Source organism: Phoenix dactylifera, chromosome 1, assembly GCF_051530095.1.
Source record: "Phoenix dactylifera cultivar Ajwa chromosome 1, Ajwa_hap1_PhDact_Kaust_v1.1, whole genome shotgun sequence".
Classification (NCBI taxonomy): domain Eukaryota; kingdom Viridiplantae; phylum Streptophyta; class Magnoliopsida; order Arecales; family Arecaceae; genus Phoenix; species Phoenix dactylifera.
The window spans coordinates 40,440,317-40,460,221 of NC_143190.1; the positions used below are offsets into that span (position 1 = coordinate 40,440,317).

The following is a 19,905-nucleotide window of genomic DNA, read 5'->3' on the forward strand; positions in this document are numbered from 1 at the left end:
GTTTCTTGGGCAAAGTGCCTCGAGATCAGTTAAGTGATTAAACTCCTCTGTTTTAGTAAATGTAGCATCTTTTGATAGATTACCAAGCCTCAAATACCCATATTTTCGTTCTGATTTCATTTTCTAAATCAGATGGTTAAATTTATCTTTTTTATTTCTTTCCTTTAATCTCTTCACTGTATCCATTGCAGGAGATACAATGACGCCGACTAAATCCATTGCAGATGGACAAACCTTAATCTCGTCAGGTGGGACCTTCGAACTGGGCTTCTTCAGCCCTGGTGATTCGAAGAATCGGTACTTGGGGATATATTACACTCCAGATAAAATAGTTGTGTGGGTTGCCAATAGAATCTCTCCCCTCAGTGGCTCCACGGGGGTTCTCAATCTCACAGGTGATGGAACTCTGGAAATTGTAAATAGCACCGGATATATTTTTTGGTCCACAGGCACATCAAATGCAATCAATCCCGTTGTACAGCTCCTGGACTCGGGAAATCTCGTCCTGATTGAAGGAACTTCGAAGACTTTATTGTGGCAGAGCTTTGATCATCCAACTGACACACTTCTGCCAGGTATGAAGCTTGCACGGGACTTCAGAACCAATCTTGACACGTATCTCACATCATGGAAAAGCTCCTCCGACCCTTCACCAGGGGACTACTCCTACAAGATAAATAGAAATGCAGCAACAGAGCTTTTCTTATGGAGAGGATCTGACCTAATATTTCGCACTGGACCCTGGAACGGACGTGGATTTAATGGCAATCCACAGATGAGCATAACTAATCTGTTCAGGTTTCATCTAAGTTCCAATAAGTCTGAGGCCACCTACAGTTTCGAAGTACTGGACAATTCTATTCTATCTCGTCTTGTGTCGAACGAGACTGGAGCGCTTCAGCGTTTCGTGCGGTCTAAACCAAACCTTGGATGGGACCTCTACTGGTGGCATCCAAAAGACCCGTGCGACGAGTATGCTAACTGTGGAGCTAATAGCATATGCAGCACAAACTACTCAGCTGCCTGCGCTTGTTTGAAGGGATTCAGTCCTAAGTCTCCTCAAAATTGGAGAATTGGAGACAATACCGATGGTTGTGTGCGGAGAACAGCTCTAAATTGTTCATCAGGTGATGGTTTCTTCGGGCTGCAGCAAGCGAAGTTGCCCGATACATCAAATGCCACCGTGCACAGCAGCAAAAGTCTGGAAGAGTGCAAAGACTGGTGCCTGAAGAACTGCTCTTGCAGTGCCTATGCTATCAGTGAAGGGAGTGGATGTATGACGTGGACCGGAGATCTCGTAGATATTAGAGTGTTCACTGAAGGAGGAGCGGATCTATATGTTCGGCTTGCATCTTCTGAATTAGGTAACGTTTATTTCCTGCGAGGGGAAGTTAAACCGGTAAATATATAGACTACAATTGCAACTCTTGCAGGAGCTGGATATGGCTGTTGGGTTGCATCGGATGACTAAAGAGATTATCGCAGACCTCTTAACATCAGTTTTCTTTTCCCAATTTTTCTCCTTTTTTAGCCCCATTTAGCTTAGCGTGCTTATCCGAGAACTGATGATCCAGGTTCCAATTGTAGTACCTACATAAGCTTAGGTGGGAAATAATTAGAATAACAATGTAGCTTTTCTCTCTTCAAATATATGGAATCCCAAGCCAAAGTCATGTTGAGAAGTTCCTCCATTTTGCTGAGTATTGCAGTCTTTCCTGGTAAAATTTCCTCCATTTGCTGACAAGGTGATGATGAAGTCTATTTGTTTAGAAAAATATGTTGTATATTACCAATTAATCAAAATAATATCTAAGTTATATAAGTGCAATGACAACTCCGTGATACATTAAACTTTTCCTGTGATTGGCAGTAAGGTCTATGTTCTCCCTATTACTCATCTTATTCTTATCCAATGCTAGGACTTTCGACAATTGGTTTTAATATGCCAGTATTATGAACGCACTCTTTCGATTAAAATTTATGGTAGCCTCCTTTTTTTCCCCAAACAACATCCAATATTTGTAATGTAAAAGGAAGTAATTTTGCTAACATAATGTCTAATGAGGAGGATTTATCTTAAAATCAATGAAATAAACAACAAATTAATAGTTAATAACTAATCCGTTTGCCAAATCACATCCCTTTCTCACTAAAAGGAACACCAAGGGATATTTTTCTACATTTTTTGAGAGAATATATTTTTCTACATTTAACATTGCCATACATTTCTTTGTTGCTTTATATGGTTTTAAGTGAACGTGACATGGTGATATAGTTCTGTTAAGTTTGTGATTCTCTGCATGCTGAATCTAGGAACATTTTCTCATGCAGAAATATAATTATATACCAGTTCTAACATACATGTCACAAAACACATTTATATGATAGGTTAGCGTAGAACAAAATATATAACTGATATTCCGTATCATAAAAAATGTACCCTAAGTCAAAGTCCTAATTCCAAAATATTGTTGTGCAGATCATATAAGCGGTAATTATGGTAAAAAGAAGACTGTGATAGCCATTATCATTTCTTCGTTGGTAGTGTTTCTTCTGTTTGTGTGCTTGATTCAACTCCTGTGGAAGAAGAGCAGAAAAAGAAAGCAAGGTACTTACCCCTTTACCTACACAAACAGACATGATCTATCACTTATACCAGCTATTATATAATATTGATAAATTGTACTTCTAGTATTAGCATTGATTTCTTTAACATTCTCAGAACAGATTTCATCAACATTTGGCACTAAGAATCCATCAAATAATTTTATGCCTACCAGTGACATACAATAGTATTCAATGCTCAAGCTAACAAGTACTATGATTTCATTCAGGTTGTGCAATACATAGAATAATTAAGTTGACATCTTTCATAAGTCCATTAGAAGTGCAATGTATTGGTCCTGTGCACCAAATAGCGTTCTTTAGATAACTTAAGGCACAAACGACCACTTCATCCATGTCAAACAATTTTGGTCAAATTACAAGGATTTCACTCCTATCTTTATTCTCTAGTTTATTTCAGTAGAGCTAGTTTGTGGGTGCCTTGATACATCACAATCCTTCTTGGAATTGTTGTCTAAGAAAAGCTAGACGAGGAATGAAAATTTTTATTTTCCTACTTCACTCTTCAGAACCAAAACATATGAGCAAATGTCAAACTCAATGTAATTAGAGGTGGCAATCAGGCTGAATCAGCCCTATTGGGGGAAAAACCAATTCGTCCCAGAACAACCAGGAGGCGCCGACCAGAAGGCGCCCGACCAGGAGGCGTCGTCCAGAAGGCGCCCGACCAGGAGGCGCCGACCAGAAGGCGCCCGACCAGGATGCGCCGACCAGAAAGCACCCGACCAGGGCAGCTCGGCGCCCTACCAGCACGGCTCGGCGCCCGACCAGTCGTCGGACCCCGAAGCGCTGCGACGCAGAGTTCGACCTCATCTCCTTGGGCTGGACTTTGGAAGCCCGATCTCGCCACTCACCCACTGCAGTCACATGCTCCTACCACTCAGCCGAAGATCGTACTCCTACCATGTCAGCAATTAATGCGCGTGGCCTCTGCAGGCCGTCGGCCCACTCAACCATTAAAGCGTATGGCCTTCGTTGTTCACTCAACGATCATCGTGTATGGTCCCGGCAAGCATCTAGATTACTCGACAATTAAAGCGTATGGCTTCCGCTGCCTACGGACATCAAGCCCCCTACGGCAAACCCGCTTGGTTACAGATGATAGCGTTGACTCGGCACTGATTTAGGGACTTCGGCCTAATTCCCTACAGTAACAACATTGATTCACACGATCGGGTATTAATTTCTATGCATGCCAAAGTGTACGGCAGATCATTTGTCCCATCCATCACAGGTAACTCAGGCCCCCTCTATAAAAGGGGAACTCCTCCATTTTAGAGGGGGCTGGGAAATCAAAACTCAGAAGACTGATTACTACTCCCATACACATATTAGCCCCCTCTGACTTAAGCATCGGAGGGCCGGAGCCGGAAACCCCCGGCCACCGGCTTTTTTGCAGGTCCCCCGGAGAACGCCGCCTGCCGAAGGACCGCCGCCGCCAGCCTCCCAGTACGCCGGAGCTCCTCTTCTCCAGCCGAAGGTCGCCCTCGGGTCCAATTTCCAGCAACAGTTGGCGCTAGAGGAAGGGCCCAAGTCGCGGCCATGAAGCTGAGGAGCAAGGGAACTTCTAATGTCTCCCGACGTCTTCCACCTAGTCCTGGACACTCCATCCAGAATTCGCCACCTCCGGCCGACTCGACTCCGCAAGTCCGGCCGGAACAATTTGATGCCCTGGTGCAGCAGGTTCAGGCCTTAGCTGCCGCTGTCCAAAGTCTGCAACCACAGGGCGCCCCGATAGCACCGCTTCCCCAGGCCCCGGTCCAACCGGTGCCCCCTCCAAGTGGACCGGCCCTCCAAGGCCGAGATCTCCACGCCTCTTCAAGGGCCAATGGTGAGGAGCGGTGCCGATGCCACGCTTCAGCCAGAGCACCTTCCTGGAGAGAACCCCTAGCAAGGGGGCTAGGCGACTGGCCGCAACCGTCAGAGGTCGAGTCAATCCCAGGACAACCTACGCCCGAACAGACCACTGTGGCGATTCCCCAGGGCGACGAACTCGACAAGAAAGTCGAGAAGCTGGAGCACCAGATCGAGGCGCTCCACGGCAAGAAGGCGAGACGTGAGGGTGACTTCGAGTTCTCCACGAAGTCCCCCTTCTCCCAACAAATTGAGGACGAGCCGGTTCCGCCAAGGTTCAAGATGCCCCAAGTGGAGCCTTACAACGGTACGGCCAACCCCCTCGACCACCTGGAGAGTTACCGAGCCTTGATGGCACTCCAAGGATCTTCGGAGGCCATGCTCTGCAAGGCCTTCCCAGCCACACTTCGAGGAGCAGCTCGGCTCTGGTTCACCGGGCTGAAACCCAGCACGGTCTCCTCCTTCGAGCAGCTCGGCAGGCAGTTCGCCACCAACTTTGCTGCCAGCCGACCTCAGCGGCGAACCTCAGACTCCCTCCTCGACGTAAAGCAAAGGGAAGGAGAATCGCTTAGAGAATATCTGGACCGTTTCACTGCCGCAACTTGGGAGGTCCGCGAGCTCGACCAATCAATCGCCATGTCGGCACTCAAGACTGGAGCTCGATTTTACAAGTTCATCTTCTCCATCGAGAAAAATTTCCCAGCTGACTTCACAAAAATGCTGGTTCGGGCGCGGAAGTACGCCAAAGCCGAAGAAGCCGTCGCTTTTAGGCGGGGTGGGGCCGAGCAGGCCTCCAAAAAGCAGAAGAGGCGTCGCGAAGAGCGCGGACGTCCCAAAAGCCCGTCTCCACGCCGAGCCAAAAACCCGCCTCGTCTGAAGAGTCCACCCCGACTGCGGGGACCGCCCCGACAAAGTTCCCCGCCTCGTCCGAGATCTCCGCAGCTCCGCGGGAGGTACGAGAATTACACTCCCCTTAGCGCCCCTCGGACCGAGATCCTTATGGAGATTGAAGGACGGGATTACTTCCGGCCTCCACCCCCAATGCGGGAAACCGGAGCCTGGCGCAATCCCAAGAAATACTGCCGCTTCCACCAGGACCATGGCCATGATACGAAAGACTGCTTCCAGCTCCGGAACGAGATCGAGGCACTCATCCACCGAGGAGTGCTCAACCGATTCGTGCGGAACCGGCGTGAAGAGAAGAGACCAGCGGAGGACATCGTGCAACATGGAGAGCCGAATGCCAACAAACCCATAGCTGGCACTATCAACACCATAGGCAGGGGGGCCCCAGCCGGAGGACCAGCCGAGGAGAGGCTTCCCCTAAAGCGCCCCCGCACCTCTGAAGCTATCTCCTTCTCGGATGAAGACCTGGAGGGGGTTGAAACTCCCCACGATGATGCTGTGGTCATCTCAATGGTCATAAATAAATTTGATGTAAAACGCATCCTAGTGGATAATGGAAGTTCGGCGAATGTTTTGTACTTTGATGCCTACTCCAGAATGGGGATAACAGGAAAGCAGCTACGAAAGATGAATGCCCCACTGGTCGGGTTTACTGGAGACTCGGTTCCAGTAGAGGGCGAGCTCGATCTCTTAGTCACGGTCGGACTCGCCCCCCGAGAGAGCACCGTGAGAATGAATTTCCTTGTAGTGCGCTTGCCCTCGGCCTATAACGCCATCCTTGGACGACCCGGGCTCAACGCTCTTCGAGCCGTGGTCTCAACCTGCCACCTGCTTATGCGGTTCCCCACCAACTAGAGGGTCAGCGAAGTCCGCGGGGACCAGGCGGTAGCAAGACGATGCTATATGGCGACCCACAAAGCGAAGCAGCCGGCCGAGGCATCAACTTCGACACCAGATGACAAGCTCTCAGCCGAAACTCTAGAGATGCGGGTCGGCCTCCAGAAGGAACGGATAGAGCCCGGTGAGCTACTCATCCAAATCTCTTTGCAAAAAAATCGTCCCGAGCTAACCGCGCAGGTCGGCTCCGGCCTTGATGCCCGCGAAAGAGACCGCCTCGTCAATTTCCTGCAGGCCAATATGGACGTCTTCGCCTGGTCGCCCACCGACATGCCAGGGATAGATCCGGAGGTCGCGGTCCACCGACTCCAAACAAAGCCGACCTCCAAGCCCGTGCGACAAAAGAAGCGGAGCGCGGCCCCGGAACGACAACGAGCGGCGGCCGAGGAAGTCGACAAGCTCCTCAAGGCCGGCTTCATCCGGGAGATATCCTATCCGGAGTGGCTCGCCAATGTGGTCCTCGTCAAAAAGGCTAACGGAAAATGGCGCATGTGCGTGGACTACACCGACCTGAATAAGGCCTGCCCGAAGGACAGCTTTCCACTCCCTAGCATTGACCAGCTCGTGGACTCCACCTCAGGACATGAGCTGCTGACATTCATGGACGCCTTCTCCGGGTACAATCAGATCCAGATGGCGCCGGAAGATGAAGAAAAGACAGCCTTCATTACTGATGGGGGCACCTATTGCTACAAGGTGATGCCATTCGGCCTAAAGAATGCTGGAGCAACATATCAGAGGTTGGTCAGCCGGACCTTTAAAGACCAAATAGGCCGAAACATGGAGGTCTATGTCGATGACATGTTGGTGAAGAGCCGGACGGCGAAGGATCATGTGGCTGACCTCGATGAAGCATTCTCCACGCTTCAAAGGTACCGGATGAAGCTTAATCCTGCAAAATGTGCGTTCGGAGTCACCTCGGGCAAATTCCTCGGCTTCGTGATCACCCAACGAGGAATTGAAGCCAATCCCGAGAAGATCCGAGCACTCCAGGAGATGGTGCCCCCGAGGACAGTTAAAGAGGTACAGCGGCTCACGGGACGGGTCGCAGCCCTCGGAAGATTTGTTTTCCGATCGGCCGAGCGCTGTCTCCCGTTCTTCACAGCTCTCAAGTGGCTAAAGAACTTCTTGTGATCGGCAGAATGCCAACGGGCCTTTGAAGAGCTCAAGTGCCTCCTCGCTTCTCCTCCTTTGCTCACGAAGCCTCAGCAGGGTGAGCTCCTCTATCTGTATTTGGCTGTCTCTCCAATTGCAGTGAGCTCGGTCTTGGTCCGAGAGGAGAACAAACTCCAAAGTCCGGTGTATTACACTAGCCGGGTCTTAAGGGATGCCGAGATCCGATACTCCAAACTGGAAAAGACCATCTTTGCCTTGGTCGTCTCGGCCCGGAGACTCCGACCTATTTCCAAGCTCACACGGTGGCTGTGCTGACTGACCAGCCGATGAAGCAGATCCTGCAACGATCAGACCGTGCTGGTCGAATTACAAAGTGGGCAGTCGAGCTCGGGGAGTTTGATATTGAATATCGTCCGAGGCTAGCAATCAAAGCTCAGGCGCTCGCCGACTTCATCGTGGAGTGCACCGTGCCCGACGAACCCGAATCCATGCCTACTACGGAAGAGCCCTTGAAGCAGCCGTGGACCTTACATGTGGATGGCTCCTCGACCTCGGGGGGTAGCGGAGCGGGCCTCATCTTCTCCAGCCCGGACAGGGTAGTCGCGGAGTAGGCTCTGCGCTTCGAATTCACCGCCTCGAACAATGCGGCAGAGTACAAGGCACTGATTGCCGGACTCAAGCTGGCCAAGGAGTTGAAGGTCGAAAACCTGAAGGCCTATAGTGACTCCCAACTGGTTGTGAGCCAAGTTCTGGGAGACTTCAAAGCCAGGGAACCACTAATGCTGCAGTATCTCCACAAGGTCCGACACCTCAACTCGACTCTGGGCTCTTTCCACATCCAACACATTGCCAGGTCGGAGAATCTCAGAGTAGATCAATTGTCGAAGCTAGCATCCTCCCGAATGAGCGAGCTCCCCAAGGCAGCAGCGCTGGAGTATCTCCAAACACCTAGCACGGAGGAACCCGAGCCAGCTCTTTGCCTCGAAGTCGAGCCGAGCTGGATGGACGAGCTCATCAGCCACTTGCGGGATGGAACCCTCCCCAATGACGAGCGTGAGGCTCGCCGAGTTAGACGTCAAGCTGGTCGGTACGTACTGTATGAAGGTAAACTTTACCGGAGATCTTTTACCTCCCCTCTCCTCAGGTGCCTCCGCCCGACAGAGGCGGATTATGCAATGCATGAAGTCCACGAAGGGATTTGCGGAAATCATCTGGGAGGCCGAGCACTGGCGCACAAGATCCTGCGCCAAGGATATTACTGGCCGACACTCCAAAAGGACATGCTGGACTTCATCCGGAGGTGTGACCGATGTTAGAGGAACGCCAATATTCAACGCCGACCCTCGGCCCCGCTAACCTCGATCAGTTCACCTTGGCCGTTTGCCCAATGGAGAATTGTTATCCTGGAACCATTCCCCCTGGCGACCGGGCAGAGAAAGTTCTTGGTCGTTTCTATTGACTACTTCACTAAATGGGTCGAGGCCGAGCCGGTGGCCCGGATCACCGAGCAGAAGATGCGAGATTTTGTCTGAAAGTCGATAATCTGCAGATTCGGACTTCCTCGCATCCTCATATCAAACAACGACCGCCAGTTCGACAACGTTCGTTTCAGAGAATTTTGCTCCGAGCTCGGCATCGACCACCGCTTCACCTCGGTCGTGCATCCTCAGACGAATGGAGAAATCGAGGTAACAAATCGCACTATTTTGCAGGGACTTAAAGCTCGGCTCGACCAGTCCAAGGGGCAATGGGTCGAAGACCTGTACAACATCATGTGGGCTTATCGGACCACATTCCGCGTACCCACCGGCGAAACTCCCTTCAACTTGACCTACGGAACGGAAGCTATCATCCCATTGGAGATCGGGCTCCCTTCCCTGAGGGTAGAGCATTATGACGCCGACTCCAGCTCTTCGCAGCTTAGAAATAACCTGGACCTCATCGAAGAGACAAGGAAAGCCGTCCGAGTCCGCATGGCGAGGTACCAACAAAAGACGGCGCAATACTACAATGCCAGAGTTAAAGCCAAGTCCTTCAAAGCAGGGGACCTTGTACTCAGAAGAGCTGAAGCCTCTCGGCCGACCGAGCAAGAAAAGTTGGCTCCGAATTGGGAGGGACCTTACCGGGTCGCGCGCGTCCAGCGGCCCGGGGCGTACAAGCTAGAGTCTCTTGAGGGGACCCCCATTCCACGAAGCTGGAGCTCTGAAAACCTCCGGGTGTATTACCAGTAGGACCCTGAGGGGTCCTCTCCGATTGGAACATGAATTTCACCTTTTTACAACAATCAAACTGCAAATGTTTAGTCATTTTATCTTCTAACGACTAATTCATGATTCTCAGACTATCCGGCCCGGCTCGTGTATGCGGCCTCGCTCGGATACCACAATTAACGGGCGCCTTAGCCAAGTCCAGAGTGCCAATTTCGAGCTCGGTCTCGATCTTCCTCAGATACCTCGGCCAAGGTCGAGATGCCCCGAGGTCGACAGTGCGTTCCCAGACCCCCGACCTCGGAAAGACGGGGTAGTACCTTCACGGCCTTCCGTGGCGCTCAACATCAACAACGGGGTAGTACATTCGCGGCCCCCCGTAGCGCCTCCTCGGCCAAGATCGAGATGCCCCGAGGTCGACAGTGCATTCCCAGACCCCCGACCTCGGAAAGATGGGGTAGTACCTTCACGGCCCTCCGTGACGCTCAACATCAACAACGGGGTAGTACCTTCGCGACCCCCCGTAGCGCCTCCTCGGCCAAGGTCGAGATGCCCCGAGGTCGACAGTGCGTTCCCAGACCCCTCGACCTCGGGAAGACGGGGTAGTACCTTCGCGGCCCTCCGTGGCGCTCAACATCAACAACGGGGTAGTACCTTCGTGGCCCCCCGTAGCGCCTCCTCGACTAAGGTCAGGATGCCCCGAGTGTCGATAGTGCGTGTCCAGACCCCTCGATCTCGGAAAGATGGGGTAGTACCCTCGCGGTCCCCCTAAATGTTCGTAGGCCACGGTGCCCAAGTGTTCGTGAATGATAACGAAGTAACGCCCACGCGGATCTCCAATGGCAACTCTCCCCCACGTGCCGGCATCCCCGGAAAAGCGGACCCCGAGCAAGAGCGTCCCCAAAAGTTCGCCGAGCAGAGATGCCAACCTTGGCGCGAGATGCTCGGCCTTGACGGTACAAAAAGGTGCACTTTAATACCAATATTTACACTATTTTGCTCCGATTAAATGCTTGGATAAATCCCGATCAGCGTCGGGGTAATTCCCCAGGTCAACCGCCGCCTGGCCTCATCCGCTCCGCGCACGTTATTCGACTGCAAACCTTACCTCGGTTCATACCGAGAGCTCGGCGAAATTCTACCCCCGAGCTTGGGGACGTATCGGGCCTATGCCTAGACCTGTTTAGGTCAAGGAAGACCGACAGTTCGCCTCGGCGACTAGAGGCCCGAGCTTACGAAGCCCGTCCTAGGGCTTGGCAGGAGTCGCCGCCGAGCCCAAAGGCCTGATGCGATTACCTCCTAGATCTAAGTCGCAATGTCGCTGGTCGGAAGCCCGAGCAGCGGTAACTTGGGTCCCGAGCTCGGAAACTTTGGATACTACTTGCGTGGTAAACGTAAGGCCCGAACTCGGAGTTCGGGTAAAATGAGCCGGGATAGTGGCCTCGTCCTAGGGCTCGGCAGGAGTCTCCGCCGAGCCCAAAGGCCTGATGCGATTACCTCCTAGACCTAAGTCGCAATGTCGCTGATCGGAAGCCCGAGCAGCGGTAACTTGGGTCCCGAGCTCGAAAACTTTGGATACTACTTGCGTGGTAAACGTAAGGCCCGAACTCGAAGTTCAGGTAAAATGAGCCGGGATAGCGGCCTCGTCCTAGGGCTCGGCAGGAGTCGGCGCCGAGCCCAAAGGCCTGATGCGATTACCTCCTAGACCTAAGTCGCAATGTCGCTGGTCGGAAGCCCGAGCAGCGGTAACTTGGGTCCCGAGCTCGGAAACGTATATTATTTGCATGATAAACGTGTGGCCCAAGCTCATCAACGGATTTCAGAAGCGAGCCTTCAATTACGCGAGTCTAGAAAAGAAAACTCATTTCAAAAAGAGAATATATTTACAAGAGAAGCCCAAAGGCCGAATACAAAACTGAGGCTCGGCCATAGAGGCCATTCTTTACAAAACAAGGAAAAGAAAGACCCTACGAGACGAGTGCGGCACTGGTCGCCGGGACTTCTTCAGTCCGACCTTCGACCTCGGGGGCAGCTCTGGGAACATCCGCTGAGCCCTCGGTGGTGGTCGGTTCCTCCGCAGCAGGAGTCTCGGCCGAGCCATCTTCGATAACCACGGGAGCATCCTCGGATGCTCCCGCCGGACCTCCCTCGGCGCCTGCCTCGACCTCCCGAGCCCTCGCCTCGGCAGTGTCGTCCGCCTCGAAGTCGACCCCCGCCCCAGGTCGAGGTCGAAGTCAGGGCAGAGCCGCTTCACTTGATTCCGAAAGTCGTTGAAGCCCTGGACGAGCCCGTTCACGGCTTCCTCCTCAAGTAGGTCTCGGAACTCTCCCGACTCACGGAAGAGTCGGATGGCGTTCTGAGCCCGCTCCTGGGCCTCCCTCTCCCGAGCCTCGGCCCTCGCCTCCGCGTTCTTTATCGCCAGCTCGCGGAGGACGAGCTGGGCCTGGGCTTCCGCCAAGCGGGCCTCGGCGGCCCTCACCTCTGATCTGGTCAAAGCATGATCGGCCTTTTCCTCCTCGAGCGCGGCGGACAAGAGTTGGACCTCGTCCTCGGTGGCCCCCACTCTGAGCAGAAGCTCCGCCTTGTCTCGGCTGACCTCGGCCAGCTTTCTCTCGGCCTCGGCCAACCTCGTCTCGACCTCTTCTTGTGCCCGAGAGCATCGGCGAGCCCGCTCCTTGTAATCGGCACTGATCGAGATCAAGGTCTCGACCTCGTGGAGGTGCTGTAAGCAAAGCAAAAAGAAATCAAAATTAGGCAAAGGATAAAGTCAGAGCATAAAAGCTAAAAATACGAAGTATATGAGCTTACCTGGATGGCGAAGATTCGGGCTGACTCTAGGAACCTGTTCAGGCTCATGGCCTGAATCTTCGCCCTGTCCGCCGGGAGGAGCGCGGCACGGAAGATTTGCCGCGCCGTCTCAATATTTTCGAGGGCCGAGTCGCCCTCGCAGATAGTCCACTCTAGGGCGTAGGGCCGCCTCCCCCCTTGGCCTTCGGATTCCAGTACAGGGAGGGTGGACCTCGGCGGCCTAGCGGCCCCATGGCTACTGCCCGGCTCAGATGCCGGGTCCTCGGGTCGGACCGACACCCGAGCAGGGATTTGGGAGATGGGCGCCGGGCACGGAAGCGCCATGGTGACTCCCACTAGGCCCGTGCTTCTGGGCTCGGAGCCCGAGCCCTCCCCACGAGCAGCTTCGGTGAACACGGCTCGTGGGGCGCTTTCTTCAACGACCCTGATCTTAGCCTTCTTCTTCAGCTCGGGGTCCCCTGCGAGCTCGGCCGCTCTCTTGCGGAACCGAGCATAGAGAGCTCCGCTTTTCGTCACCATTTTTGCGACGTCTGCAAGGACGAGCAGAAGAAGTTAGCAAACAAAATTACGAAGACAAAAGGAAGAAAAAAGGAAAATTCTACTACCCTTACCTTGAGGACGCGCCGAGCTCAGACCAACGTTGATCAGGGCGTCCTCACTCACGAGGCCGCCCAGAAGAATACCATCCCCGAGGCCGCGGATGGCGTCAAGGATCCCCTGCTCGTGCTTGGAAAGCCTGGGGAGTTTGTTGGCGGACTTGAACCGGCTCTGCCTCCACCTGGGGTCGAACCCCCATGATCGCTCGGAACCCAAAAAGAAAAATTTTCTCTTCCAATCGTGAATGGACGACGGAGCGCCCACGAAGAGTGGCTGACCCGGCTGAAGCGAGATATAGAGCCACTCTCCATCTCCCGGGTTAGACTTCAGCATAAAAAGTCGCCGGAAGATGTTCACAGAGGACGGGATCCCATACGCCATGCATAGGGATAGGAACCCGATGATTGTCCTCCATGCATTTGGAGCGAGCTGCGTCGGAACAAGTTGGTATTCCTCGAGCAGCTCATTCACAAACCCATGGAGGGAGAATCGTAGGCCGGCCCAGAGTGACTCTGAATACACTCCGATCCGGCCTACAGGGGGGTTCGTTATTCGATCCCCCAACCCAGCGGGTTCCAAACGGAACCCCCGCAGAGGAAAAAATCATTCCTCGACAATTTCTACCTCCAACTCACTCATGGTAGACCCTACTTCGTTCGGGCCCAAACCCATGAGAAACAGGAGAAACAAAAAAAAAGGGGTTCCGAGCAGATAATAGGGGGACACCTTCAGAAGCTCACCGGAAAGAATGACGGGACGACTGCGGCGGACTGGAAGAGAAGGAAAGGCTACGGGGAAGAAGATGGAAGCTACGGGGAAGAATATGGAAGCTACGGGGAAGAAGACGGAGGTTACGGGAAGAAAGACTCGGAAAGAAGCTGGAAACGGCAAAATAGGGGTTTATATAGACTCCTCGACGGTACAGATCAGCGAAGCAGAACGCTGCTCTCCGTCCAGATCGCGACACGTGTCGACCCCGACACTTAATGCGCTGCATGAATGGCGGGTTGACGCTTCGGGTAAGGAAGCGCCTCGTTGGATCGTGTGGCCCCATCATGAGCCCACGACGCGAGGACGCCTCGAAAAGCGAAAAGGTCTCCCTCGACGAGACCCTTCGGGAGAGAGGACGCCGCCCATTAAAAACGCCTCAAGGCGCGCGATAATTCGAAATTCCCCCAAAAACCTACACGGCCAGAGCTACTTCCCGCGCTCGAGCCTGCGAGCAGCTCGAACTTGAAAGTCGGGGGTAGTGTTAGGGGAAAAACCAATTCGTCCCAGAACGACCAGGAGGCGCCGACCAGAAGGCGCCGACCAGAAGGCGCCCGACCAGGAGGCGCCGACCAGAAGGCGCCCAACCAGGAGGCGCCGACCAGAAAGCGCCCGATCAGGATGCGCCGACCAGAAAGCGCCCGACCAGGGCAGCTCGGCGCCCTACCAGCACGGCTCGGCGCCCGACCAGTTGTCGGACCCCGAAGCGCTGCGACGCAGAGTTCGACCTCATCTTCTTGGGCTGGACTTTGGAAGCCCGATCTCGCCGCTCACCCACTGCAGTCACATGCTCCTGCCACTCGGCCGAAGATCGTACTCCTACCATGTCAGCAATTAATGCGCGTGGCCTCTGCAGGCCGTCGGCCCACTCAACCATTAAAGCGTATGGCCTTCGTTGTTCACTCAACGATCATCGTGTATGGTTCCGGCAGGCATCTAGATTACTCAACAATTAAAGCGTATGGCTTCCGCCGCCTACGGACATCAAGCCCCCTACGGAAACCCGCTTGGTTACAGATGATAGCGTTGACTCCGCACTGATTTAGGGACTTCGGCCTAATTCCCTACAGTAACAACATTGATTCACACGATCGGGTATTAATTTCTATGCATGCCAAAGTATACGGCAGATCATTTGCCCCATCACATCACAGGTAACTCAGGCCCCCTCTATAAAAGGGGAACTCCTTCATTTTAGAGGGGGCTGGGAAATCAAAACTCAGAAGACTGATTACTACTCCCATACACACATTAGCCCCCTATGACTTAAGCATCGGAGGGCCGGAGCCGGAAATCTCCAGCCACCGGCTTTTTTGCAGGTCCCCCGGAGAATGCCGCCCGCCGAAGGACCGCCGCCGCCAGCCTCCCAGTATGCCGGAGCTCCTCTTCTCCAGCCGAAGGTCGCCCCCGGGTCCAATTTCCAGCAACAAGCCCAAATACGGATTTGGTCGGATAGAAAATAGATCAAAAATCTGTCTATTCAAACCCGACTTGTTTATTAAACAGGTCAAAAATCCAAACCCATGCCTGACCATTTTATTAAACAAGTAATTCAAGCCGACCTACAACAGATTGAATCAAGTTAGATAGGTTAAGCATTGCCATCTCTAATTGCAATGGAAGTGTTTTTTAATGTTCTACAAAAGGGTTCAGTTGAGTGTTTCCCTTCTAGAAAAAGTTGTGGCCAAGAAATAACAATTAGTGAACATATTGATCGGTAAATGATCCCTTGGGATGACAAATGATGCAGTAAAGATCAATATGGTAGAAAGCTGTTAATTTTCTTGTTCTCTTCCTCCATCCATTTAACACCTTAATGTTTAGAGTCTGACTTGGCTCAATTTTAGTTAAATAAGGACTAATTTCTCCCATGATTCTCCATCTATATTTACATTCTGTATATATTTTTTTTGGTTTAGCTTTTGCGTTTATTGTGTCTCAAGGGGAGAAAGTTGTAGCTGCGAATGGTCATTGGGTATCCTCTAAGAAGTTTTTGGTATCCAAAAACTTGTCTAAGACAAGTCGTGTGCATATTGCTTTCTAGAGCTGCTGGAGCTCTATGGCCATTATGGATGGTAGATGCAAGATCTTTAGGTGTCACCTATATTCAGATAATGGTTTAGATGTAACTCTTAAGAAAAATTTTATATAAATAAAAAATCGATACAATATATATTCTCAAAACCAAAAAGAAACTCATAGAAAACTTTCAAAATCATTTTAAGCAAATATGGAAATCAATATTATGCAAGAAATCATATGATATGATGTACTAAAAAAGACACATAAAAGAAATCCTGACTTGGGACCGAACTATGTGAATCCAATGCCCCAAAAATTGCATCACCGCAGCACAACCCAATGCCTCCCCAATGAATATGGTTCCGGTGGAGAAAATAGGGCCCCTCATTTCACACTATGCCCAAGATAGAGAATAATACAGTGGTTATTCAACACTAACAGCTGGTAAATTAAGCTAGTTGGCATTCATCTCTCCAAGTGAGAGGTGTCGTATTCAAACCTGAGTAGTGACAAATAACTATCATATTCTCAAAAAAGACAAGGAAAAAATAAGAAAAATCCAAAGTTCAACAATCAAGAGAGAAGCTCGGACTGCTATTAACAGCAGAAAAAACAAGCTTGAGAATGTGGAGGCTCTAAATAAGAATGGAAATAAGGAGAGAGCTAGAAGCTCACAAAGCCATCGATCAAATGACCAACAACTCCTTAACAAAAACAATACCAACGGCTAATTAAATCATGTTCATAGTTGTCTCATGATCCAGTATTTGCCCCAAATACAAAACATGCATATATTAGTAGTTGGTAGTATAATATTATAAGCTCCAAAAAAATCACAGAAAATATATTATAGTCAGTCTAGTTGTAAGAAATAACTAACATGTCCCAATTGACAAGCATTTTCAATTGTATTAAATGCTTTTGTCTTGAATATATGTATTCACATATCGAATTATGATATATTTCTTCACAAGTTGCCCTTGGTAATTGCAACTCTATCCATCTACATTTGTTGCCCTTGGTAGTTGGTAACTCTACCCATCTATATTTCCTTGGCGTATTATTTGAAAACAAACTTGCATGGCTTGTTGCATTTGTTTTTATTATGTTCTGCAGGCTTGTTCTACATTGACAATGACTACATTATTACCTCAATATTGTTTATCATTAATATGCTAATTAGGTACATGTACATGTGTGTGTGTGTGTGTGTGATGAGGAAAGACAAGGATAGGCCCCTCATAATCTATTAGTATAAATGACATTTGCAGGCTAATAAAGGAAGAAATTACAATATATTCGATAATCTCTACTGAACCATGGCATGACTTTTAGCTTTCTTGCCGGTGCAGAGTGACCCCCAAGCTTTAAACGATCTAAGCACGGTTTCTAGAACAGACCTTGCTGAGCTCTGATTGTTACCTAGTATATTCTTTAGCTCATGATACCTAGCACTCTATCAACCATGAATTCCACATTTGTACCCATGTGAATGCATACTTGTGAATCAATTAAAATAATTGTCGTCTTGAATTAAATTTTACAAGTATTATTTTTGTTTACAAGTATTAGTTTTTTCCTTTTGTTTTGATTTTTTTTGGGATGGAGATCCAAGTACAGTTGAATTCAAGAATCTCACATAATTGATTTTGTTACACTAAACTGTCATGCTAGGTAAAACAATTAGTACCCCCTACAACGAAAGCAGAGGAAATGAGCCAGAGTTACCTTTATTTGATATACATACAATAAGAACTGCCACCAATAACTTTTCTGATGATAATAAACTTGGAGAGGGTGGATTTGGCCCCGTTTACAAGGTAATTTTTTTGACTATAGGGCATACTACTACTTGATCCTACAGTTATGCAAGATACAAACTCTTTGAAAAAAGAGTATTGTGGAACTCACCTAAATATAGCAATTAGCAGGGTCAGTTGGAAGATGGAGAAAATATTGCTGTGAAGAGGTTGTCCAAAGATTCTGTGCAGGGCATACATGAATTCACAAATGAGGTGTTGCTGATAGCCAAACTTCAGCACAGAAATCTTGTTCGCCTTCTCGGCTGCTGCATTGAAGGAGAGGAACGATTGCTGGTGTATGAGTACTTGCAAAATACAAGTTGGGACTGCTTCATATTCGGTTTGCTCTTTATCCTTGCACCATTTGACTACTTTATGCTCTATACACAATGCAATGTCTGATGGACATCTCGCAAGCTTAGTGACAATATTTGATTTAGTTGATCATCATGCATGCTCAGACTTCTGCTTAGGTCTTCTAAGTAGGTAAACTATGCAGGATTTTAGAAAACCAAGACTGGATTATGAGGCAATGGATTAACAACTAAGATGGATATATTTTTCTTCCATATCAGGTTAAATTATTTCAAACATAATAATTGCTAATTAAGCTTAGACCGCCATGAAGAATATCTATCTAACTTTTCATACACTGTATGTATTCTTATCATTCAGAAAAAAAAGGTATATGGCATGAATTTGTCAGGACTGAAATTATGACAGAACGCATTTTAGTTAAACAAGTTGGTTATTTTAAAAGATCAATAGAGGTGGTGGTGATGGTGGCAGTAGATAATCTGACTTTTCTAACTTGGCACTTCCTTTACCCATAATCTCACCACTATGTATTAGATCTCCTATTGAAATGAAATGGGCAGAATCTCAACCTCACATCATCGCTAATAATCTAAGGTGCAAAACTATTTTATTTCATCTTGTATAAGGATTAGCATATTAGGCATTCTTCCTGGTGCTAAATATAAGTTCAACTTATGATTATAAGGTTAATCATGGATTTGAAGAGTATAATATTTCTAAATGATAAATTATGTTTATTTGGAATATGTAGTGGACTTATCTCAAAGGGGAAAAGGTATAGAACAAGTAGCTAAGTTGAATTTCAGACTACATTTGTCAAACTAATAAGGAGTGTAACTTTGGACCAGATAGGACAAGAAGTGCACTTTTGAACTGGCAAAAGCGCCTCGACATCATCTTAGGAATTGCTCGAGGACTTCTTTACCTTCACCAAGACTCCAGGTTGAAAATTATTCACAGAGATTTGAAGGCCAGTAATATTCTTCTTGATGAGGAGCTAAACCCAAAAATCTCAGACTTCGGCACTGCAAGAATTTTTAAGGTTGACCAAATTGAAGAGAATACAATCAGAATTGTTGGGACATAGTAAGTACATAAGTGTATCAATTCATAAAGTATAAACCTGAGTGCAAAATCCTAGTTGCATAAACTAATTTTGCTAATGACATGCAGTGGATATATGTCACCGGAGTATGCAATGGATGGTATCTTTTCAGTGAAATCAGATGTCTTCAGCTTTGGTGTTCTAGTGTTAGAAATCTTAAGTGGTAAGAAGAACAGAATGATCAATCAAGCAAAAGCTCGCTTAAACCTTTTAGGACATGTGAGTACTCAAATGCAATAATGTCATCATTCTAAATATAACTTCTAGTTGTTCATTCTAAACATCCATGGGTTATCACAGGCATGGAGACTATGGACAGAAGGTAGATGCTTGGAAATACTTGATGAAGCAGTGGGATGTGCATATCCAGAGTCTAAAGTATTACGGTGTATCCAAGTGGCTCTATTGTGTGTGCAAGAAGGGAGTGAAGATAGACCGACAATGGCAGAGGTAGTGCTCATGTTAGGCACTGAAAGTGCACTGCTACCTCAGCCTCAAAGGCCAGGCTTCTGCATACCAACCCCTTTGATGGCAAGAGATTGGTCTTCCAGCAATAAAATTACAGTTACAATTGAAGGCCGATAGAAATCTCTAACATGAGGTTTTTTTTTGTGTGGGGGAGGATTCTACAAATATATTAGTCAGGCACAGTTCAAAGTATCTTACTATGATTTTAATTGTTCCTATGCCTTTTCATTATCTCTATAAATCTAATTAGGGATTTCATTGAAAAAATGTTCAAAGTAGCAAATTCTCCTCAGTTTCACAGAGATAAGATTAAGAGATTCAGGTGTAAGAAAGAAAAAACAGTTCTTCCAGATACAAACATAGTTCGCACTACCAATGGATTTAAAGAAAATAATATATGCAAACACTGTTC

At 49.1% G+C, this 19,905-nt stretch overlaps 1 protein-coding gene across 1 annotated transcript; it reads left to right on the forward strand.

The window, feature by feature from the left end:
• The first annotated feature begins 200 nt into the window (after positions 1–200).
• Positions 201–19,610, forward strand: LOC149768659 (receptor-like serine/threonine-protein kinase SD1-8). The gene is made up of 6 exons (XM_089924034.1): positions 201–1,399; positions 17,462–17,620; positions 17,732–17,942; positions 18,769–19,006; positions 19,094–19,244; positions 19,326–19,610. The coding sequence occupies exons 1-6, from the start codon at positions 578–580 to the stop codon at positions 19,608–19,610; spliced, it is 1,866 nt and encodes a 621-aa protein (XP_089780160.1). The 5' UTR covers positions 201–577.
• The last annotated feature ends 295 nt before the right edge of the window (positions 19,611–19,905 follow it).